The 23,893-nt window shown below is 40.7% G+C and overlaps 1 protein-coding gene across 6 annotated transcripts in view; it reads left to right on the top strand.

Annotated features, from left to right (window-relative positions):
* The window catches only part of ATP2B1 (ATPase plasma membrane Ca2+ transporting 1), a 127,271-nt gene that overhangs the window by 94,418 nt on the left and 8,960 nt on the right, over window positions 1-23,893 (top strand). For 2 of the 6 annotated variants that reach the window (XM_074325295.1, XM_074325296.1), the window contains exons 14-21: window positions 167-254; window positions 628-734; window positions 14,181-14,372; window positions 14,602-14,815; window positions 15,249-15,460; window positions 18,833-18,940; window positions 20,875-21,057; window positions 21,452-21,538. In XM_074325295.1, coding sequence (XP_074181396.1) covers window positions 167-254; window positions 628-734; window positions 14,181-14,372; window positions 14,602-14,815; window positions 15,249-15,460; window positions 18,833-18,940; window positions 20,875-21,057; window positions 21,452-21,538 — 1,191 coding nt within the window. Of the gene's footprint in view, window positions 1-166; window positions 255-627; window positions 735-14,180; window positions 14,373-14,601; window positions 14,816-15,248; window positions 15,461-18,832; window positions 18,941-20,874; window positions 21,058-21,451; window positions 21,606-23,893 lie in introns of all 6 variants that reach the window. The other 4 variants (XM_074325297.1, XM_074325298.1, XM_019742141.2 and 1 more) reach the window with 3 other exon arrangements.

A 23,893-nucleotide genomic window follows, 5' to 3' on the forward strand; every position in this document is an offset into this window, starting at 1 on the left:
AGGGCCTTGCTCAAGAATTTGCATTTCTAACAAGTTCCCAGGAATTGTTGCTGGTGCTACTGGCCTGTTAACCACACTTTTGAGAACCACGGATACATGCCAGATAACTAATTTGGAATTATGAAACTAGGCTTGGGCACATTTTAACTTTGACAAAAATTTATAGATTGAGCAAGAGCGGATAGACAAGATTTGGCCAAAGCTTCGAGTACTTGCAAGATCATCTCCTACTGACAAACACACACTGGTTAAAGGTGAGTAGGTTTTATAATCATTTCATAATTCCTTAATACAGAAATATGTTCTACTTCCTAAAATAGTAATAGATACTGAATTTGAGATTGAGTCATGGATATCATCTTGTCCAATAAAATCTAAATACATTTCCTTTTGATGCCTTCGGTGAATGTGTTAATCTTCAGTGATGAAAACAGGATATTGCTTCTAACGTAACCTTAGTTTCTGGCATTGGTCCTCGTCTAGCATCTCAGCAGTTTCCATTCCTCTGTTTGTTTCTTTATTTATTTTTAACCTTGTGTCAGTCAAGCTGACTTAGAATATTCTGCAAAATCACCTTATCAATTAAAGGGAGTGTTTTTACAGCACACATGTTTACTTTGATTTCAGGTATAATTGACAGCACTGTCTCAGAACAGCGCCAGGTGGTAGCTGTAACTGGAGATGGCACCAATGATGGTCCGGCACTGAAGAAAGCTGATGTTGGATTTGCAATGGTAGGAACTTACCTAGTCAAGTGTAATTTACAAGCAAGGTTTTGTGTGTGTTTGGTTTGTTAGTTTGTTTTTTATTCAGTTGCTATTGATTTTAGACACTGTCCCTCAAGATTAGTTTGAGAAATAATATATAAGCCTAAATTGATTTATAAGTAATTAGTTTATACACTGACTTTATTTGGTGTGGTGAAATCTGGCTGGAAGATGACTTCTCTTGAACATTTATAATAAGATCATACATTTACGTATCCTCTGTAAAATATATAAATATCTATCATCTCATCTGATCCTTGCAACAATGCTCTTCAGTAGGAAATAAACTTAGATATGTATTAAAGTTTAAAAAAAAATTGAGACTCTTCCACTGAACTGAAAATACCTCTTAAAAGTAACTGAATGTCATCATTTTATATTTAATAGATGTAATCTTTTTTGATTGAAAAAAATCTGCTACCCCCTTTCGTGCGGGGAGGCCTGCAGGGTCTCTGGTCCCACTCCCCACATAAGAACGCAGGATATGGTGAGGCCAAAAAGGAACACCCACGGAGCCATAGGTAGGGGAGTCATACCACTACGGTCTCACTGGAGGCTGGGTTCACTGGACGTGCGACCTGCTGTCCGTTTTGTCTGCAACCCACCGACGACTCTCTTTCACTCTCCTCCACTCTCCTCTCTTCTCTCTCTGCTAGCGTAGCCACAGCAGTTATATCAGCGGCTAATTGGCTAACTGGCTACAGCTGACGGCCAATCAGCCACAGCTGACGGCCATCTACTACCCGAGCCAGCACCCCTCCACGTGAGGCCGAGAGCCTGTAAACTACTTTCTGGGGCTCTGTCCCCACACTCCACCCCTACAGGTTCTCGCCTCACAATCTAGGTGACAAGCGTCTTCTGCGAGGGTCCCTGTGCCATATTAGCCTACTGACACCTACGGACGAAAAGAAACGGTAGTCTTAGGAACCAACAATGGCAAATCCCTTCCATCTGGGAGGATACATGCCAGCTTCTTGTCCTGGGAAAGGAGGGTTGCTGCCACTGGCACCTTTCCCGGTTTGTGGTACCAAACCTTTATGGCAGTGCTTGGGGTCCCTTGCATAGTTTCAACATGTAACAGAACAGGGGACCCCATAATAGGCCATAGTGAGAGCACATAGTTTCCTCGCAAAATCATCCCGATATCGGGACCTCTGTATACTACAGTCACTTGAGGTGGCCACTCAGCCACCACCCCTGGCGTCACTTGCAAATCATGAGTCAAACCGGCCCCCCATGGGGCTATCAGACCCAACCACCGACAGTGGGGGCTTTTGACCTGCCAGGGCCAAGTCCATTGCTGCCGTTCCCCTGCTTTCAAGCATGTGGGTGCTGGCAGCAAAATGTTCCCATTTCTGCCGTTGCCTGGCTTTAACAGAGTCTCACTGGTGGTAACTTGTAATTGAATGGGAGCGGCCGTTCGATGTAGCAGAGCTTCTACTGGCGCGGGCCCTTCCTTCCGTGGTCTCTCATTCAGGACTCTCAGGACGTCCCATAGACGCGAGGCCCAGTCACGCATCGTGGGAGGGTGTTTTGACACCCGGAGACCTTGCTTCAAAAGACCATTATAACGTTCAATCATGCCAGCTGCTTGCGGATTGTACGGGGTGTGAAACAACCATTGCACGTCCATCCTGGCAGCCCAGCGCTGCACTTCTTGCCCCGTAAAATGGGTACCCCTGTCACTTTCAATGATTTGGGGGCGCACAGCCGTGTAAGGCGACCACTGTATGCCGCTGATCCGCAGCCGGACAGGGCCAAGCAAACATCAACCCCGTAGCAGTGTCCACTGCTGTAAATGCATATATCGCATTGCGGGCCTTAGGCAGGGGTCCAATGTAATCCACTTGCCAGCGAGTGAGGGGCACCCTCCCTCGCGTAATCTGCTGTGTCTCCCAGGGGAGCCTCCGCCTTTGGGGGCTGTCCTGGGCACAGACGGCACAGTCACAGCAGGCATCTGCTATCTCCTGCCATTTCAAAGGCAGGCCCCAGCGTCTGCTCACCTGCCACATGGTTCGGCTTCCAGCATGCTGTAATTTCCTATGCAGCCAATGGGTCACATCAGTGGCAGGAGCCCGCTCTAACCATCGTACCCGTGCTAGGGCATCTGCTTCATCATTACCTGGGGACACTAAGGGGGAGTCACCTCCTTTTTCTGCCCTAGGTCCCAGAGGTCCTGCCACATGGCTTGACCCCACAGTGGACGGTGTCCCACCAACCAGTTTTGGTGTTTCCATGTAGGCAGCCACAGCGTTAGGCCCCGGAACACCGCCCAGCTGTCAGTGCAAATAACTAGGGGCCCAGGCTCATGGCTGATCACCATCCACACAGCCCGTAATTCAGCCCACTGGCTACTCTGGCCCATCCCAGTATCAAACCAAATAGTGTCTGTTTTGGGCTGCACACCAATAGCCGTCCAAACAGCTGCAGCCCCTCGGCTAGAACCATCGGTAAACCAGGCATCCTCAGGTACTGGGGACTGTCCTTCTTTGTAGGGCGAGGGCTCCAAGTCCTCCCCTCTAGGCAGAGCACTTGGCTCAGCCTGGGCTACAAGCTCCACAGGCCCCAGGACCTGTTGTAGCTCTGTGCTCAAAGGGCTTGAAATAAGGGTGCTATGTTGCTCCAAGTAGGCACCCCACTTGGCGAGGGTGGTGGTCTGTGCCACCCCCGTTTTGGGTCCCTGGGTCCACGTACGGACCCACCCCTGGACAAGATACGTTGTTCTAACCAACACGCATGCCGTTCCTGTGATGGCTTCTGTGGCCACTAGGGCTGCATACACAGCAGCCAGCTGTTTCTCTATTAGAGAGTAGCGGACCTCCGCTCCTTTCCATAATTGGGACCAAAATCCCACTGGCAACCGGAGACGCTCCTGCCATTGCCAGAGGCCCCATCCGTACCCCTCTTGGGTTACGTGTACATCAAGTTCAAATGGGCGGCCTGGGTCCACTACTTGCAGAGCCTGTGCCTGCTGCACTGCCCGTTTTGTGGCAACGAAGGCTTGCTCTATAGCCTCAGTCCAATCCCATGAGGCCCCCTTTTTTATCATATTGTACAAAGGCCTTGCCATTTGTGCTAAATGGGGTACAAACGCCCGCCAATATCCTAGCAGACCCAAATACGTCTGCAGTTGGGAGACCTTGGTCGGCCGGGGAAAGGCTTGTATTTTGTCAATGATTGCCTCAGGTATAACCTTTGTCTTACCCGACCACACAACACCCAAAAACTTGACGGATAAGCCAGGGCCTTGGACCTTTTCCTCATTCACCGCCCAGCCGCGTGACTTCAGGTGGCGGAGAAGAGAGGGAGCTGCTTGCTCTAAATCAGAAAGAGAATCTGAGGTTAACAGAATGTCATCAACATAATGAAACAAGGCCACAGAGGATGGGTGATCCCACTGTGCCAAATCCTGGGCCACAAGCCCGTGGCAGATAGTGGGGCTGTGCAAGTATCCTTGCGGAAGGACTTGAAAAGTCCACTGACGCCCATCCCACGTAAAAGCAAACTGCTCTTGACACTCGGGTGCAATGTCAATGGAGAAAAAAGCATTGGCCAAGTCCACTACATAGTGATATGTCCCTAGGTGGACAGTCAGACGATCCATTAAATCATGAATTGAAGGCACTGCAGCGTGCAAGGGTGGCGTCACCTTATTTAACTCCCTATAGTCCACAGTCATTCGCCAGGTCCCATCTGGCTTCTTGACAGGCCATACTGGGGAGTTAAAGGGACTGTGCGTTGGCCTCACAATATGTGCCTTCTCCAATTCCAATATTGTACGACCGATCTCCTCCTGTCCTCCTGGCAGGCAGTACTGTCGCACTGTAACCACGCGCCAGGGCTGTGGCAACGCTTGAGGAGGGTGGTGAGCATCTCCTCGTGTCACCGCTTTCACCACCCGGATCCGGAGACGGAACTCTCCTACTGACGTCTGTAAGCTGAGGCCATGTAGCACATCCACCCCTAGAATATACTCCGGAACGGGGGAGACATAAACCTTGTAGGTACGAGGAGGGAGCCTTCCTATACCCAGTGGTAAGGAAATGGCTTTCACAGTCACAGTTTTTCCCCCGTAGCCATCAATGCAGACTGCTGGTCCGGGGAACAGTTCTGGGTTCCCATAAACGAGACTGCAGTCAGCACTAGTGTCAACTAGAGCCAAAACCCTCTGTACATTCGAAGGGGACCAATGTATGGACAGTTCCACGTGGGGCCTCCGGTCCCTGCTTGTCCCCTCTGACCGGGTACCTTGGCCCCACCCCTAATCAAGCTGCAAGGAGTCGGCCTCAAGTGGCTGCATGAAGTCCTGGAGGGACACGGGTCGCGCTTTGCCAGACTCCTCCTTTATGTTTCTCCGGAATTGTTGTTCTGGACGCAACTGTTTCCAAAGTTCAAGCAGGAGTGCATTGGGTTGCTGGTCTATTTTTTCCTGATCAACCCCTGCTGCCACGAGATCACGCCACATCTGTGCGCGTGTTACTCTCTGAGGCCCGCGACCTCGCCCCTTTACCTTTGGTGTGGGCTTCCAGGTCTCAACTGTGCGGACCTCCTGTCTTAACTTCCTTCGCCTCCGGCTTTCAACATCCCCTAGGGTGGCCATGGCAGTTGTAACTTCATGGATCCGTCGCCCTACATACGGTGTAAGAATAGCAACCAAGGATCCAAAAGCACTCGCAGGTGCAGTGTCCAAAACCAGATCTCTCATGCTGGCAGTAAAAAGCTCGTCATCTGGGCCCTGCATGTTGAGGTTAAAAATAGCATGTCTCATACCCATTTCACGGATTATTTGCGTAAGTTCTGTATATGACTGCCATTGACTCACAGTGTCTGGCAGCTCGCCAGCCTGTTCCCATATGGTGCGTACCGCAGCAGTGAGCCACGCCATTAGAGAATGGCTGCTTTGGTTGTTGGCCAACCTATGGCAGTTTTGTAACCTTTGTCGCAGGGACGGATGCACTGTCACGAAGGCTAGCTTTTCCATCTCGCCTGGGGAGCAGAGAATGCTGTCTGCTCCCTCATCCCATAAACGTAACAGCCAAGCTGAGACTGGCTCTCCAGGGCGCTGTCTGTACCACCTCCCCAGCTCCTGCAACTCAGTGGGAGTGTATGGGATGTAGGTAGTGAACTCAGTCACAGCTGGGTTGCCGGCAGCAACGCCCCCGGGGCCCAAAGGTTGCTCATGCTTTACCTTGTGCTTCATGATGGGCCGGGCTTGGGGGTTGGGAGGTACATTTTCTCCACTTGCTTCCTCTGCCTCAGAGTCTCCACCTTGGGGCCCCTGTTCTAACAGGCAGACCCGGGCTTCCAGCGTGTCCAACCGGGACACCTGGTCAGGCACCTGGGCCCTTGCATTAAGCACATTTTCCGTGTTGAGACTCAAAGCCGTGAGGAACATCCAGCCCACGCGGCTGGCTGTAGCCTTCTCCTCCTCCAGCAACTGCTCAGCCAGAGCCTGTAGGGCCCTCTCCATGCTGGCTGGAGAGCCGTCCATCTCCTCCCACCCCTCCTTGGGGGTCCAACTCTTGAGAACAGTGGCCACCGAACACCATATACTGTGTGGGGGCCATACATCCTCCTGCCCAGAGTCAAACGCCATTCCTACCTGGTCGGAATCTTGCTCACCGTGCCAGGTGTCTGAGTGGGTGGAGGCCTCCTTGTAAGCTATCCACAAGCTTCGGATCCTAAGGCCGCAGCAGATCAACAAAAGGAGGACACCGCCTTCTATGGCCAAGAAGGTGGTGTGCCAGCTGGAGGCTCGAGTCTCCCAGGCAGACCGCGCCTCCCGTTCCCGGTGTCGCTCCTCATGGGCCTCCTGAAGCTGGGCTCTCACACACACAAACCGTTCCACCATGCTTTGGTAGGTTTTGGCCGGCACCATACCCTGCTCGCTGCGCCATTTGTCGTGCGGGGAGGCCTGCAGGGTCTCTGGTCCCGCTCCCCACATAACGCAGGATATGGTGAGGCCAAAAAGGAACACCCACGGAGCCATAGGTAGGGGAGTCATACCACTACGGTCTCACTGGAGGCTGGGTTCACTGGACGTGCGACCTGCTGTCCGTTTTGTCTGCAACCCACCGACGACTCTCTTTCACTCTCCTCCACTCTCCTCTCTTCTCTCTCTGCTAGCGTAGCCACAGCAGTTACATCAGCGGCTAATTGGCTAACTGGCTGCAGCTGATGGCCAATCAGCCACAGCTGACGGCCATCTACTACCCGAGCCAGCACCCCTCCACGTGAGGCCGAGAGCCTGTAAACTACTTTCTGGGGCTCTGTCCCCCCCCCCCCCAAAGTTCTCAATTTAGATGTGATTATTTAAAGTGCTAGCAAATTAAAGCATTTCATTATCATTTTCTTACACTGTGTCATAGTACTGATAAAACATTTACTATAAAATTGATATCATGAAATACATATGCTACCTCAGTGTTTAATCATTGAAATTAGGTTGTTACGTCTTTCAATCTGTTTCTTCCAGTTTTTCAGTGTGGGAATGAATCTGTTTACACCCTCAGTGCCATAGAAAAATTAAGTATTTTATTTAATTTTCGATTAGGTTTTTTGTTGTTGTTGTTGTTGTTGTTTTTCATTTTGGGAAAATAGAGGTCCATAATCATAATTCTCAAATTAAAAAATATGAAAACTGAAATTTATTTCCTAAAGTTGCAGCAGACTCATTTGATGGCAAAACTTATCCTGAACTGATGTGAGGATGTTACTTGCCCCACTTAATACAAACATTCATAGCCATTGTAGAGATATTAATGTTTTTGTAGCAATCCCGGTCGGAGAAAATTTGTGATAGAAGTTACGTGCCTCATCTTAATAAAATATGAGAGGCTAAATTCTGAAACAGTCTGGACCCAAAGGTTTCAGATAAGAGAATGTTTATGTGTACCAATGTTTATTTGCATATTTTGTCCTGGTATTTTCCATTAAAATAGGGGTTTAGCAGAACCAACACCATGGTCTCAGCCTTTCAACAGGAGTGAGCATGATGGGAAAAGGAAATTACATGGGTAGAGCTATCAACTATTGGCTAGGAACCCAAAGATCCTCACCCTATCCTATCCCAAACTTAGTACAGGTGGCAGCACATTGTATGAACTTCTGAAGACTTGTGAAGAGTAGCTGAAGAGATAAGTAATATATAAATGCTGTTCCTTGGGCTATAGGCAAGTAGAATCATTTACTTTAGGAACACAGGATCACTCCCTGCTGCTCTGGAGCATTTAGGAGGGTTCTTACATCTGGACAGCTGACCAGAAAGGCATTTATGTACAGTGCATTTTAAAATTTTAAAACATACTGTCTTCATGAAACTTAAGTGTTTAAAGCAGATACTACGGGCTTTAAATATCGGGGGTGCCAAAAAAATGTATACACATTTTAAGAGATGTTATCTATCTATGTATTACTTTTCGAAGTTGAATTTACGGTACCAATGTGTAGTGTGACATTCGCTCAAAAGACGGTGTTCATCAAATAAATGCTAGCGTCACTATGCAACAGGCAGGACAGTCAAAGAAAATGACTGAAGCACAGGTGTCATTCGAGGAGCATAAGACCATTTTGAAGTGGTATTTGAAATTCAAGAACATTGTAGAAATACAGTGACAATGTATACAACAGAACCTCCAACACGCCTAACAATTGCACACATTCGTGATAAGTTTGAGACGCATGGTATTGTGTGAAGAAATTGAAACAGCATGCCCAGCAATACAAGTGAACACTTGGGTCAACGTTGCTCAAGCAGTAGTTTGCCGTAATCAGAAGTGTCTAGACGCTGATGGTAACCACTTTGAACACCTCCTGTAATTGCAAGAGTCAAACATGACTTGTATTCATCTTTTGTTATCGGTATACATTGAGTATTAAAATTCTAATACAGTTTTTTCCTTTCTTAAAATGTGTATACAATTTTTTGGCACCCTCTGTATATGTAGATAAATATAGTAATGCAAATAGAAACAGTACAGTGACTGCTTTCTTTGTGAACCCTGAAGGTTTTAGGTCCATTGTGCCACTTTTTGTTAAAGGTAGCACATCAAAAAAGTCTAAACTTATTTTTCAAATGCAGAGAAAGAATAATTGCTTAGTGGCTTAGATTTGAAAGTAGTGTTGCTCAAGCTTGAATTTACTTTGTGTATTTGTTCAGTTCTTTGATTTCGTATTTTAAAACAAAGGCAAAATTATTTGTCTTGGGCTTTTATTAGATACCCACAAGAAATTGCTGTTGATTAGTCCTTTCTAAATTTGTCTTATTCTTAAGGCACAAATAGTATTTTAGAACCCCATCTATTTATCTATCGGATAAATAGCTATAGATATATATATTAATATATAGATAAATATAGATGTACGAGTAGATGTGTATATGTGTGTGTATAAACATATATATATATACACACACTATACTTATGTACACTGTGTATATTTAGCAATTTCAACATTAAAATAAAATACAAGAGGATTTATAGAGGACTCTAATATATTAGAGTACATTTTTAGCTTGCAAAGCGTCGGGCATTTCCCCCTGTTTAGCTACTCTTTAGAATTTCTTTAGATAGCAAGCCTCCACGATACATTTAAAATATTATTACATTATGTTTTTATTATACAGTAGCTCCCCTCTTTATCCATGGTTTTGCTTTCCATGGTTTCAGTCACCTGAGAGCTGCTCCCTGAAAATATTAAAAGAAAAATTCCAGAAATAGTTCATAAAATTTAAATTGTGCACTGTTCTGAGTAACGGGATGAAGTCTTGCACTTGGTCTGCCCGTCCAGTCCAGGCTGTGAATCGTGCCTTTGTCCAGGGTCTCCACGATGTGTGCACTACTACCTTTCAGTCATTTAGTAGCCATCTGAGTTGTCAGATCTGGAATGGCAGTGCTTGTGTTCAGGTCACCCTGTTTTACTCAATAATGGCCCCAAAGCGTAAGAGGAGTGATGCTGGCAATTCGGATATGCCAGAGAAAAGCCATAAAGTGCTTCCTTTAAGTGACTAAAAAGGTAAAAGTTCTCAGCTTACTAAGGAAAAACATTGTACACTGAGTTTGCTACATCGTGCACCTCATTTCATCTCATCACGTAGGCATTGTATCGTCTCCCATCATCACAAGAAGGTGAGTACAGTAAAATAAGATATTTGAGAAAGACCACATTCACATAACTTCTATTACAGTATATTATTATAATTGGTGTTTTTTACTAGACATTGTTAATCTTTTACTGTGCCTAATTTATAAATTAAACTTTGTCATAAGTCTGTATCTATAGGGAAAAACAGTATAATACAGAGTTTGGTACTATCCACAGTTTCAGGCTTCCACTGGGGGTTTGGAATGTATCCACCACCATTAAGAGGGGGGCTACTGGATTACATTATTCTTACCAAAATTCAGTTAACCACATGTACAGATATTTCTTCCATCAAAGACTACATGCCATGGTGTATTTGTATAAGCAAATACCTCTATTATATGGTAATAAGATCTTCTCTAAAGTAATTAAAATTCTGTCTTTTTAAAGTTTGGATTAATAAAGGATTCATTTGTTTATTCCCCAAACATTCAGAAGCTATTTTCAGTATTCTGGTCCAGAAACATTAGAGGTATGTAGTTGCTGCTTTCTAAAGGCTCAGCACACAAGGAAATAGATCATCAAAGCTTAGTGGCAGCCAGTGAAGGAGTAAACACAACAAGCTGAAAGCCTTTAGGAAGAAGTCTTTGATTCTGCCAGTAGAGACTGGGAAAGTTTTTCTGAAAGCAGTGCTATCTGGGCTGAGGGAGGAAGAAAAGCATGTAGAAAAGTACAGCCAAGAGCCCCTCATTGAATTGCGAGGACCATCACATGCCACTTCACAATGGGGACATGCTCTGAGAAGTGCGTTGTTAGGCCATTTGGTCCTTGTGCAAATATCAGACAGTGCACTTACACACACCTGGGTGATATAGCCTACTTTGCACCTACACTATATGACATTGCCTGCTCCTAGGCTACAAGCCTGTACAGCATGTTCCTGTACTAAAGGACACGAGATTAAACCAAGGACAATAGAGAATAATGCAATCTCCAAGAGATTCGGTAAACACAAGAATGTGTGAGGCTGCTGTGGGTATAACGGCATTTTTGTGCAGCATACTTTGTGTGTGAGTAGAAAGAGGGCATTCTAAAATCACAATAAAAAGTCTAGTGTGGTAAATGCACAAACCAGTAACATAGTCGTGTGTTATCATTATCCAATATTATGGAATGTACATAATTCTATGTGCTCTATTTTTACACGACTGGCAGCACAGTCGCATCACCACAGACGTGAATAATGCGTGCGCTGCGACATTACAACAGCTACAGCGTCACTAGGAGATAGGAGTTTTTCCACTCCATTCTAACCTTGCGGGACCACCGTCATATATTCAGTCGGTCCTTCGTTGACCAAAACATCTTTACACGGCTCATGACTGTAGTTTTAACATAAATAGGAGAGGATGTGGTGGTGTTGACAGTGGGATGTGAAACGGAGGGTTGACACTGGGCCACCAGAGAAGGGCCTTGAAGGCCAAGATAAGGAATTGGTTCCTTTATCCTGTGCACACACACTTTCCAGACTGATTTCTGATGAAGTAAAATTAGTTTGGAGACACACTGCGTCTTAGCATACTGCTTGGGAGAAGCTCATCAAAAACCTATTTACTTTTTTTTTTTTTATGAAAAGTTTCCCAAACTTGTTTGATTATGAAAGTATAGATTTTGTTGGGATACCAATTAACTTTAAAGTTATTTATTAAATTTGAAGGCTTTTTTAAGTTTATTTTTCAATTGCATTTGACATACAATATTAGTTTTAGGTCTGCAACGTAGTGGTGAGACATTTATATACCTTACAGAGTGATTCTCCCCAATAAGTCTAGTACCCACCTGGCACCACACCTAGTTATTACAATGTCGTTGACTGTGTTCCCTACGCTGTACTTTAGATCCCTATGACTGTTTTAATAACTGAAAATTTGGTAGGATTTTGAACATGGGAGTGATGAGATGGGCATTTGTAAAAGACAAGAGAATAATTAGAGATAGGGAAACCTGTTGGGCTTAGATGTGTTAAATAATTGTTGCACATGAAAAGTAAAATATTCAGATTTAGAGCTAAAATTTTAAATTAAAATCGTCCCTTCATTAAATATTTTGAGAAAAGCTTAGTTTGAACTTTCTGTGTTTATTTAAACAATATATGCATAGCACTTAGGCAAATAGTTCTATAAGACTTAATACCTAAGTCCCCTACTACTTAGCATTTCTCCCAGCTCGTTTTTTGACTAAGGAAACCAAGTACTTTAGTTGTTTGCCTCCATATAGCTGAATGACATGATTATAGCACATAGTGCTTTGTAATTTTTTTTTAGTGTAAAGCATTAAGGACGATAAGGATTCAGCACTTCCACAGGCACACACACCACTTTCACCCCTGTGTGCATTTACACATAACCTATCCTGTCATTCTTCCATAATTTTGGATCGAACAAGAGTCCTTACTGTAGTTGTCAGTGCTGTGCCAAGCTGAGCCATGTGATCTACTGTAATTTTATTTCCTTGCACAACTTTTTGTCTCTGCAGAGTCTGTCTTCTTTTTCCTTTTGGTTTAGTCTCTGTCTTTCAGGTTAGTGCTTTTCTCAGAAGTCAGATGATTCTTGGTTATTTCTGCCTATTTGCTGGTATAAAGCTGGAAAGCCTTGGGCCTATGTATAGGTGGGATTTGTCAACCAGAAGCTTCTCAATAAAGTGATCTGGCTTGGCCATTTTACTTTTTTAGGATACCTTGAAATGCAGTATTTTTAGGTCTTTCTCTTAAGGTGATCAGATTTTCAAGGAAAGAACCTTCAAATCTGCTACCTAGAGAGCAATCCTCTATACTGGTATACTGGAAAACAAGAAGAGAGAGAAAGAAAGGTGGTAGTCTCAACATACATTAAACAGAGTTACTCTTAAGCCCCTTTTTTTCAATATAGCACCCCTATAGTCAACAGTGCTTGGTACCCTTCAGTCTAGACATTCTGTGTCATACTTCCTCTAGTCAATTAGCAGGCAGTCTTCAGCCATATCAGAGGGAGTGGCAAATTGCCTGGTTGCATGGACTTGGGAAGGGGCTCTGAGGATCCAGCTGCCTTTCCATTTTGTTATTAACATATAACACACATACAGAAAAGTGCCTAGGTCATGAGTACACAACTGAATGGATTATCACAAGTGAGCAGACCTGTTCTGTGCCAGGCAAGAAACAGAATATTGCCTATACCCCAGACACCTCAATCACTCCCTGCTAATTAGTGTCATGTCACTCCGCAAAGATAATTAGTATTCTGAAGATTACTTTTGTTTCTGAACTTGGTAGGTAAGAGTAATATATTATGTATTATCTTGACTCCAGCCTCCTTTATTCATCATTATGCTTGTGAGACTCATCTATGTTATTGTATATAGCTGTAGTTCACTCATTTTTATTAGTCCATAACTTACTAACCCATCCCATTCCACTGTTGACGGACATTGTTATTCTTAGCTTGGACCTTCTAAGTACTTCTTCAGTGTCTTTCGTAGACTTTCAAGAAATCTTCCTGTTCTTATTCACACCTTCACCCCTACTGCCTATGCTGCCAAGTCCTGAGCCATATACAGAGAGTGCCAAAAAAATGTATACGCATTTTAAGACAGGAAAAAAACTGTATTAAAATTGTAATACAATGAATGAAGCTAGCATTCATTTGATTAACGCCATCTTTGGAGTTGAACGTCATACTACACATTGCTACTGTAGTTCAGTTCAACTTTGAAAAAGTAATCCATAGATAACATCGCTTAAAATGTGTCCCTTTTTTTTTTTTTTTTTTTTTTTGGCACCCCCAGTATACAAGATTTCTGTACTGCAGAAAGTCTACTTCTCTGCTTTCCCTCCTTTTGAGCTAGGATTCAATTTTCGGGGGGGAGGAGGAGGGGAGGGTCTCTCACATTACTTACTATTTAATCGTCTGCTTTCCAGCCTGTTAAGATTTTCTTGCAGTATCTCCTTTCCCAATAACTTTGAGAGTTTTTATTTTTTAACATATCTTTTTGTATGACTTTTGGAAGGAACTAGGGTAATGCCTGTATCCATTCCTCTTTTTTTTTTTAACCCAATTTGAACTTTTATTTTCAATGCCTCATTCTTTATGTTTGATTTCTCCTAAGGTCGAATGCCTTTCTGAGAGATAGTATCTTAAGATAATTATATTACCTTCCTGTACCGTAAATTTAAATCAGTGATTTTTTTTTAACTATACTGGTAAATTTTTGGCTTGTTACTTGAGTGTTATCCTTTTGAATAGTGAAAACTTATATTTTAGACATTTAGTCTAATTCCCAGAATTTTTTTAATAGGGCATCGCTGGAACTGACGTAGCTAAAGAAGCATCTGATATTATTCTCACAGATGACAACTTTACAAGCATTGTTAAAGCCGTTATGTGGGGACGAAATGTCTATGACAGCATCTCCAAATTCCTGCAGTTCCAGCTCACTGTTAATATAGTAGCAGTGATCGTTGCTTTCACAGGCGCCTGCATTACTCAAGTAGGTTGAGAGTTTGTTCCTTAAAACCTGTTTACTGTAAAGCGCATATGTGTAATATAGGCCTTTTTAAACTACTTAAATATTTCAATCAGCTGGAACTTACTATTTTAGGTTAATTCATATAAAAATGCACTTCTGTCCTTGAAGCTCTTACATACAAAAGGCTTCCTGAGAATTGCTGAGTCCCTGAAGAGCTGTGAATGTCTATTAGGAAACCTGTCTTTTCTAGGATTCGCCACTTAAGGCTGTGCAGATGCTGTGGGTAAACCTCATAATGGATACGCTCGCTTCCCTGGCTCTGGCAACTGAACCCCCCACCGAATCTCTCTTGCTTCGGAAACCTTACGGTAGAAATAAGCCTCTCATCTCACGCACGATGATGAAGAATATTTTGGGTCATGCATTCTATCAACTTGTAGTAGTCTTTACACTCTTGTTTGCTGGTAAGAATTCAGTGCCTGGTAAAGCTAATATCCCAGATGTTTTAATGTTACCAATTTTTCAAGGACACAAGTTATTATCTTTCTGACTCCTCATGTAGCTTTAATTTCTCCTCTATGTCAGTGGATGCTTAGTAAATATGGGAAGGCAGTATGGTTGAAATGGGGGGAAGTAAGAAGAGTCCTGATTTCCTGTCCTGGCTCTGTCACTAACTCAGATAAGTGATCTTGAGCATGTCACCATAGTTTGGGGGGCATCACTTTCCTTATCTGGAAGAGGAGAGAAAACTAGACAATCCCGGGTCCCTTCCAACTCTTTCTATGCTATCATTTGGGATCAAATAAAGGTCTGCTGCTTTTGTTACTGCATACCTCCTTGAAAATGTTAAATTATTTTGTATGATAATTACAAAATAGTAATTTTTTCCTCTTTCAGGAGAAAAGTTTTTTGATATTGACAGTGGAAGAAATGCTCCTTTGCATGCTCCTCCGTCTGAACATTACACCATTGTTTTTAATACCTTTGTACTGATGCAACTTTTCAACGAAATAAATGCCCGGAAAATTCATGGTGAAAGAAACGTGTTTGAAGGAATGTTTAATAATGCCATCTTCTGCACAATTGTTTTAGGCACTTTTGTGGTACAGGTGGGTAATTGAAGAAGACATTGTCAAATTTGATTATTATGTGGGAGATACTAGGTAAACAGGTGGCTTGTTCCAAAAATTACTTGATTGCAATATGTAGGGCTTCTACGTGTTGCCTTGATGACATTTTAAAAAGAGTTTTAAGAACCATAACTCACATGAAAACTTGCCCTATCCTGAAATTCTATAGGTAAGAAGAGTGTTAAGCTAACACTACTTTAATTACGGGTTCTGTTGTTGTGATACTTCACACTTACTCTGATTCTGATTCATTCTACATCATTGTGGTCAAAACTGTTATTTTAATATTATTTAAGGTAAATCTTACAGTTTACCACTTTCTGGGCTAGATAGAGTGATCGCTTAATTGCTTCTAGCAATTAATAGCAGTTGTATTTCTACAGTTGAGTTTATTATTAAATTATTAAAGGTTTTGAAATGAATATTTTAAATTCCATGTTATTCTGAATGGCTGCATCCTGTGTTCATACGTGTCAATTTTTCATTTTGTAATATTGTCAAAACGGCAGAAAAGGGACTGGAAATTGGGGTGTGAGGAGAGGGATTGGGAATGAATAGGAAAGACTGCTCATTTTCCTATTTTTATAGTGGTCATTCTAAGAACAAAATGAAGGATCATTTTGCATGTAGTGATTTTATATGACTATTATACTTGTGTTTTTATATCATCTTGAATTCTGCGGTACTCTTCTGTGCGTACGATTGTGTAGTGTAATCAAAATAGGTAAATGAATGGTACGTAATCACACCAGGAAGACAGTAAACACAATAAAATTTCAGATTAAAAAGTGAGCTTTTTCAATAGTTAATCAGTGATAGTTCTTGTTTTAAAATGAGGATCTAGAATTTTAAACAGTGTATTCAGCCTATACCTTGTGCACCATGGATACCGAAACTCAAAACCTTAGACTTAATGATTTCTGTAAAAACTATTTCAGCTTGATCTTTTCAATTTGTATAAATTTTTTTAGAAATGTTGCTTACTTGCTATATCGTTTCTGAAAGTATTTTATTTAGATTTTATAAAAATCATTGTTCATGACATGCTGAAATGGTAACTTTTACTTGTTAACAAAATTAGGTTTATTTTATGTGTTTAGTATGTGGGGATTGCAAAATTTTAACTCCCTGTCTCTGTATCAAGCAAATCTGGTAACTTAGTTCCCAACAAAGGGATGCCCCTAACAGTCTTCAGGGCCTGATCAATAAGCCAGTGCTGCTCAGGGTGGTTGGTCTGTGGACCAGCCCTAGTCCATGGGGAGATAAGCAGCATGTGCCAGAATGTTAAGCAGCAACTGCAGTAATTTCACTGTGTATTTCAAATTAGGTTTCTTTGTGTGGTTGCCGGGGGTAGGGGGTTTTGTGTGTTTTTGTTTTTAATGGTAAGTAACAGCAGGCCTGTGCAAACAGGGCACTGATTTGCACTCTAGGGTGTGTTCCTGAACCTCCTGTCATGCATTAGCACTTTGAATCGCACTCTTGCAGCGGGTCAGCTGGGTGGGAACACATGACCCTTGATTTACATATATCTCACTTTGTTTCTAAAACAGTATAGCCAGAGTCTTGATTATATATTTGAAGTACCTGAAGGGCCTCACCTTACAAATTGTACTAAATTTAATTTCTGTCCCTTTATTTACTAGCTGATTCTTATTTTTGCCTTTTTTTTTTTTTGACAGACCTTGAAAGTACAGAATAATCCTTAACTCTGTATAAATATTTTCAGTTTTTTTCTACTTTGTAGCAGTTAACACAGAATCAGTGTTTTCAAAATATGTTCCACGAAACAGTAGTCTTTTGAGTTGTTCTTACACCCTCAGTAAGTTTAGGAAATAATACCTGTTATACATACCTCTTGGAGATTCTTAAAGCCATATAACATAATATTAATACTTAGGAGTATGAATTTTGGAGTCTGTCAGTCCTGTGGTCAGATCAAGGTGCTGCCTCAGTAGTGTGCTCTTGACAAGCTACAGTTTCTTCATGTGTAAAATGGAGGTGGTACTCTTATGTCACACGTAGAATTTACTGAAGCATTAAGAGAGATGGTACACGTTAGCTCTTAGCTTAGTGCCTAGAAGGAAACAATTAAAATGTCAGCTGCTCTTTTCTTTTCTTTTTTTAAATTAACAACTCAAAGTCTTTGGGAAATCTTTTAGTTAAGAAACCTGTAGAACTTGATTTAATCCTGCCCCTTCTAAATTTAGAAGACAACACTTAATACTAGGTTCCCTAAGCATACACTTAGGAAACGCTTCAGCACACTTAAATACACAATCCTATAGTATCGTATTTACCTAAGCAGTACATTAAAGAATATGGAAACTTAGTTTATTTTTAGAAGTATATTCTACAACTAGTTTTATTCCAACTGTAAAATGAAAGAATATTATTTCTTATGAAGCTAAATTAACCAATCATATTAGTCATTGTTTCCCCCGTCCCTTAATATCCTTTTCACATCCGTCATTATACTTTAAAAAAAAAAAAGTTTAAATTTTTTAAAAAATTAAAAACACAAATGTTGAGATTTTCTTTTTCATTCTTCTTGGTTTGAAAAGCAAATTATTTCAAAAAAAAGTTGGGAATCCATCTGTACAAGTACACAAATAATCTTGACTTTGAAGGGCAGTGGAATTGACACATAAATATGTATCACTTGAATTTGGAATAAAGTACAGCTACAAAGAGTGGAGTTCATAATTTTAAAAAACAAAGTTTAAAAATGTTAATACCAAAGTGATTCTTTTTAATTTCAGTATTTGGCAGCTACTACCTGCCATGTCTAAAAGAGGCCTCTCAGACACACCAGAGGGTGAATGTTGTTGTTTAACTCTTAATATTCCTATATATGCTTTTGTAGGTTCTTTAAAATAAGGAGCTAGGCATAAGCACTGTATTATGGATTTTATTTATGTAGATCATTGGACTTCCGAAAACAAAAAAGATTAAATATTGTGTCTACTTTTCCATAACATGTGGTCTTTTCCACAAAAGTGTACTATCTTTTTTGGAAAGGCATAAATTATTCAGAGTTATACTAAATACAGAGGAATGTAGTTACTTGAGATTGTATTGGAAATCGTATAAAGTTATTTTCTTGATCATGAGAATTCTTGGATTTTTTAAGCAGAATTTAAATACGAAATATACCTGCATTTAAAATTTTAGACAGATATTTTACTTTATTTCACTTGTCTTATTTTCAGCTGTGAATATTATACATGTCACCATCAGAATAATGGTTGTTCAGCTTGAGTTTTAGAGGACACAAAAGTTGGGTAATTTTTGAAGTACGTGAATTGTAAAATTTAAAAGATTTAAATAATTTACTCTTGATTATTTCTCCAGATAATAATTGTGCAGTTTGGTGGAAAACCTTTCAGTTGTTCACCACTTTCAATAGAACAGTGGCTATGGTCAATATTCCTAGGAATGGGAACATTACTCTGGGGCCAGGTAAAAATATCACCATTTTTTGTTCAAACCTTAACTGATTTTTTTGTTTTTTAAATTTCTGGTGTGTATTTTCTTTAAGCAGTTCTGTCACTTGATTCTAAGTAGTTACCATTATAGGCCCAAAAGGACATGAAGGGATATGGTTTTTTAAGATATAATGTTCTAATATGTCACTTGCTGTTTATTATGATTATGCCTAATTTATGATAAAACACTAAGTTTTTTACATTGTTTTTTAACTTGTTTTTTAGAAAAAGTTTTACAACAGTATCAAGGTAATAAACACTTGCATAATAGGTTAGGATGCTAACATCTGTATTTTTGGCTCTGTGACCTAGTTTTTCATTCCTAGAATAAATATACAAAAATATAAAATATTATATACTTTAGACTTTCTGTCATTTTTGTTATGTAATTTAATCCAAAATGAAACATAGGAAAAATCTTAAGTTTCAGTTCGCGTAGAGAGTGTTTCTATAAAAATGATGGTGTCTGGAAAAATGGGCCATAAATGACATTTTAGATTATTTGCATTGAATGGCTTTAACAGTATGTATATATATAATACAATGCCTGAAAAATGAGATATACCTCATTTTTATTGCAGGCAGCTGACTTGCAGATGCATGTCATTATTTTTTTTTAAAGTGCTAATGGTGTGTGTGCATTGTTCATTTTAAGTCCGTTACCATTACTGTAAAACTAACCAATATAGAATCTACACTAACATTTCCATAAATGGAGGTTAACATATGTTATGGTGTGTAACTTGTGTGAACTGTCAGTCAAACCAAATGTCTAGGTTTTTCTTAACCTTAATCTTTATGGGCCTTTTATCTCACTTTTTTTTTAATTGTATTTCTAGGTTCTAAAGTTTTCTTACTCATTTTGAATACCTCATTAGTAGAGACCTCCTTTTAAGTAGGATCCATACTTGGTCCACCTTTCTTTTTTGATTACCATTCTAATTATTTCATACTGTTCTCTCATGGGCAGAACTAAACCTTACAACCTCCCCAAAAATCAGGCTAATTTCAGGAAGAGGAAATTCAGTACAGCATACATACCCAGCATGCATCAGTTACCATCTTTGGTTGACATCGTCTATTGACTTCATGTGTGCCATGGTAGAAAGAACACTGATTTTCATGGTCAGAAGACTTAGTGTCTTAGTTACTCCATGAACAAGTGTCTTCTCATGTCTCTGAGGCTGCTTCACCTCTGTGAAATGAGGTGGCTGGACTAGAAGTTCTCTAAGTAGTTCTGGTTCTGACTGTGTGCTTGTTTTCCCCTGATGAGCCTGACTTCCTTAAGGAATGGCTGTTAACACTTATAAGTTAATGTACTTGTTGGTGTTTTTTTGTATTCTTTGTTTTCTGGAGGCATTGGTGTCACTGTCAATCAGTGTGAATCCAATTTTAAATAGTTGTTGCATTTTATGAAAATGAATACATTTAATAAACAAAACAGTATTTTCAGTTTAACGTTGAAGATTTTTGGAATTTTAGTTATTTTCTCATTGAACTTTTACAGCACTAATGAAATAGGAACTTCTTTTGCATCTGATTAAGACCACCTGCTATTTTCATTTTATTTGAAATAAATATAATTAGTACGAGTTTAAGTAAACAATGTACATCAGCACATGGTTTTATAATTTACTGTCTTGAATGCCCTACATAAAATATAAAATGTAATCAGGTTATTTCCATGCAGGAGAACTTTTTACCCTTCAAACTTAAATCTTCTGTGTAGCTAAGAGCAGAATATTTTTTGTTCTAAGAAAGAAAGCCTCTGATGGACAGGATCTCTCACTGCTTCATTGGTAAAGAGAATTGGTTAAGCTTGCACCTTTTCTACCCTTTGTATTCAAGTTGATCGGTTTAATTGTACTTGATATGCTTTCTTTCTAAGTCCTTTCCCCTGTATTGTAGCTTATTTCAACAATTCCAACTAGCCGTTTAAAATTCCTAAAAGAAGCTGGTCATGGAACCCAAAAGGAAGAAATACCTGAGGAGGAGTTAGCAGAGGACGTGGAAGAGATCGATCATGCTGAAAGGGAGTTGCGGCGTGGCCAGATCCTGTGGTTTAGAGGTCTGAACAGAATCCAGACGCAGGTATGGGCCTGGAGAGAGGTAGGAGGCTTGATGGGAGCGGGAGCCAGCCGTGGGCTTTGGACCTGGGGAGGAGGTTTGAGCACACTCCGTAACTTCCTTTCTAGCCTTCCCAACCCACAAAGCTTACTCCTTTCAAAAATAAAAACTGGTGCCTGGAACGAGTGAAAGTTTTAACTGATCGTGAAAGAATGTGTCTATATGCCCCTAAGCTCCTTTTTTCCTAGCTTCCCCCCCCCTTCATCACAAAATGCTACTCTTGCCTAATAATCTGCTCTGTAAAAAGTGCCTTTTTTCTTTACTTTTTATGCTCATATGTTGATAGATGGAATGGTCCTTTCTCTTGTTCTCTCTCTTTCTTGCTGAGCAAGCTGTCACAATCTCTGATTCCTTGCAGATGGATGTAGTGAATGCTTTCCAGAGTGGAAGTTCCATTCAGGGGGCTCTAAGGCGGCAACCCTCCATCGCCAGCCAGCATCATGATGTAACAAATATTTCTACCCCTACACATGTAGTGTTTTCCTCTTCTACTGCTTCTACTACTGTGGGGTGTGAGTGTGTGTTCCTAAGTGCATGAAATTAACATTTCCTACTTCACACCTAACGTTTCTCATTTTCTCCTTAATGTTTAAATTCATTGTTCAGGCTTTTCATAAAGCTTTCTTTTCGTAAAGTGGATTGAGACCTCAAAGTGTTGTCATTGTTGTTGTTTTATTTCTTAGAGGGCTAGATAACAGGTGGAACAATTGCACCAAAAAATTAGATACGAAATCTGTGAGCTTGTCTCTCTGCTAACTCTGATAGTTAATATGGGGAAGAAAATTGTAGCTTAGAATTTGTGAAACTACTATAGATTTTTGAGTATATGCCTTTAAACATGTTCATATTGCATGGTGCTCAGAAGCGTGTCATTTGAAACTGATCAGACAGAACCAAGAAATTATATTTTTAAAGCTAAAAATGAATTTAGCATTTTGACTTCTATCTTGTTGAGGTTGGAAATTAAGAAAGTAAGTACCCTCAAGAAAAGTTCTTAATATGTGGCCAGTTGTTTGCCTTCTTAGTCTAGGCTTTGTGGCCTTGTTGTTTTGGGGGATGGTCTCTGTATAAGCTGCAGAGTTCTATGGTATTTTTTTTTTCATTTGTATAATCAATTTAATTTAAAATTGCATTCTTCATAAGAAATTGTCTGTTATCTTAAGTTTTCTAAAGAAATAGGGAAAGTGTACTGTTGATTAATTATTGAACCATTTCATATCATACTTTCCATGAATTGACTAAAATAAAAAATTTCCTTTCAAATTTTTAGTAAATGACAAACTCCCCAAAAGCCTTATAACCTGTATCATCCTTACTGTGAATTAGGGTCTTGATTTCATGATGGATTTTCAGTATATTATAGGGATTTAAAGATGTCAGCCCACTTACCCCCACCCCAAAATCAGCTGAGAATACCCAAGGTTAACCTTGTATTTGGACAGAGACCTTTGCCGTTTGATAGCAACTAGTTAAGGGGTAGAGGAGCCTTGGGAAGCAGGAGAGAGGATAAACTTGGAGAAAACAGTACTGTTTTAAAGAGGCTGTTGATTTGGTGCCTTTTTGTTCACTGTTTGCTTAAGTAATTTTTGTTTGTTATTTTCTACTGTTGTAAAACAGGCAGAACAGGAACTCGCCCCCATTTTACAGGTGTGAGAACTGACTGGGAGGTGAAATGACTTGTCTGTGGCTGATAAGCAGAGGCAGCATGACAGAGCAAAGAGCAGACAAGTGCTTTAAGGACAGACTGGCCCCGTAATGTTAGACAGGGTGTTAAAGTTACAGACGTGAACAGATAGGAATCTTCCTTTTAAAAATTACCCTGATACTACCTACCTGAATGAAATGGTATATGTAAATTTCCGGCCTTCCCCCTGGGACAGCTAAGTCGGTTGTATCCCTCCCTCCCTCTCTCCGTGGATTTCATGGCTCGTGAGGGCTTGTTGCCACTCCTCCTGCATCTCCTACTGTTAGTATATCTTTAGCTGTGTTCCATAAGCACTTGGGGAACGCCTACCGTATGCCAAGGCAGTGCGAGAACTCAAGACCTTACATTCTAGTAATGGAAACAAACAAGTAGTGGAGAATTTCTGCGTGGTAGCAAAGCACAGAATATTATAACAGGGTTTTTAGCATGCCCTGAGAATTCAGAAGAAACTACCGGAAGGAAAGGACTCCCTAGCTGACTCCTGATAGAATTTGCCAGTTGAAGAAAGTGGGCTTCAGTGACATAGTTTGGTACTAGAAAAGAGTAATAAAATATACGAAGTTACGAGGCTGGGATGGAAGTTAAGAACCTGTTTATGTCCTATAGGACGGATCCAAAAGGAGATTTCACACTGAAAGTTTAATACATGAATAATACCCTTTACCACTTCTTAATATTTTATGATATCTGCTTTATTTATCTATATAGTAATCTATACTTTTTTGAACCATGTGAAAGTAAGTGGTGGATATCATTACATTTCATCTCTGAATACTTCAGCATATACCTCTTAAGAATAGGAAATCTCCTACATAATCATACTGTCACATCCACAGATTTTAACATTGATACCATTTAATCCAATGTACACAGTCCATATTCAGATTTCTCCATTGGCCCCCAAAATGTCCTTTATAGCTTTTTTGATCCAAGGTCTAAGAAAGGATCATCAACACTGTACGTTAGGACTCGAGTCTTTTTAACCTGGATCCATTTTCTATACCTATTTTTAAGAATCCAGGCCAATTGTCTTATAGTGTCCTACATTCTGAATTGCTTTGATTGTTTCCTCATGATTAGTTTCCTGGTAAACTT

The sequence above is a fragment of the Rhinolophus sinicus genome, linkage group LG02 (genome assembly GCF_036562045.2).
Source record: "Rhinolophus sinicus isolate RSC01 linkage group LG02, ASM3656204v1, whole genome shotgun sequence".
Taxonomy (NCBI): Eukaryota; Metazoa; Chordata; class Mammalia; order Chiroptera; family Rhinolophidae; genus Rhinolophus; species Rhinolophus sinicus.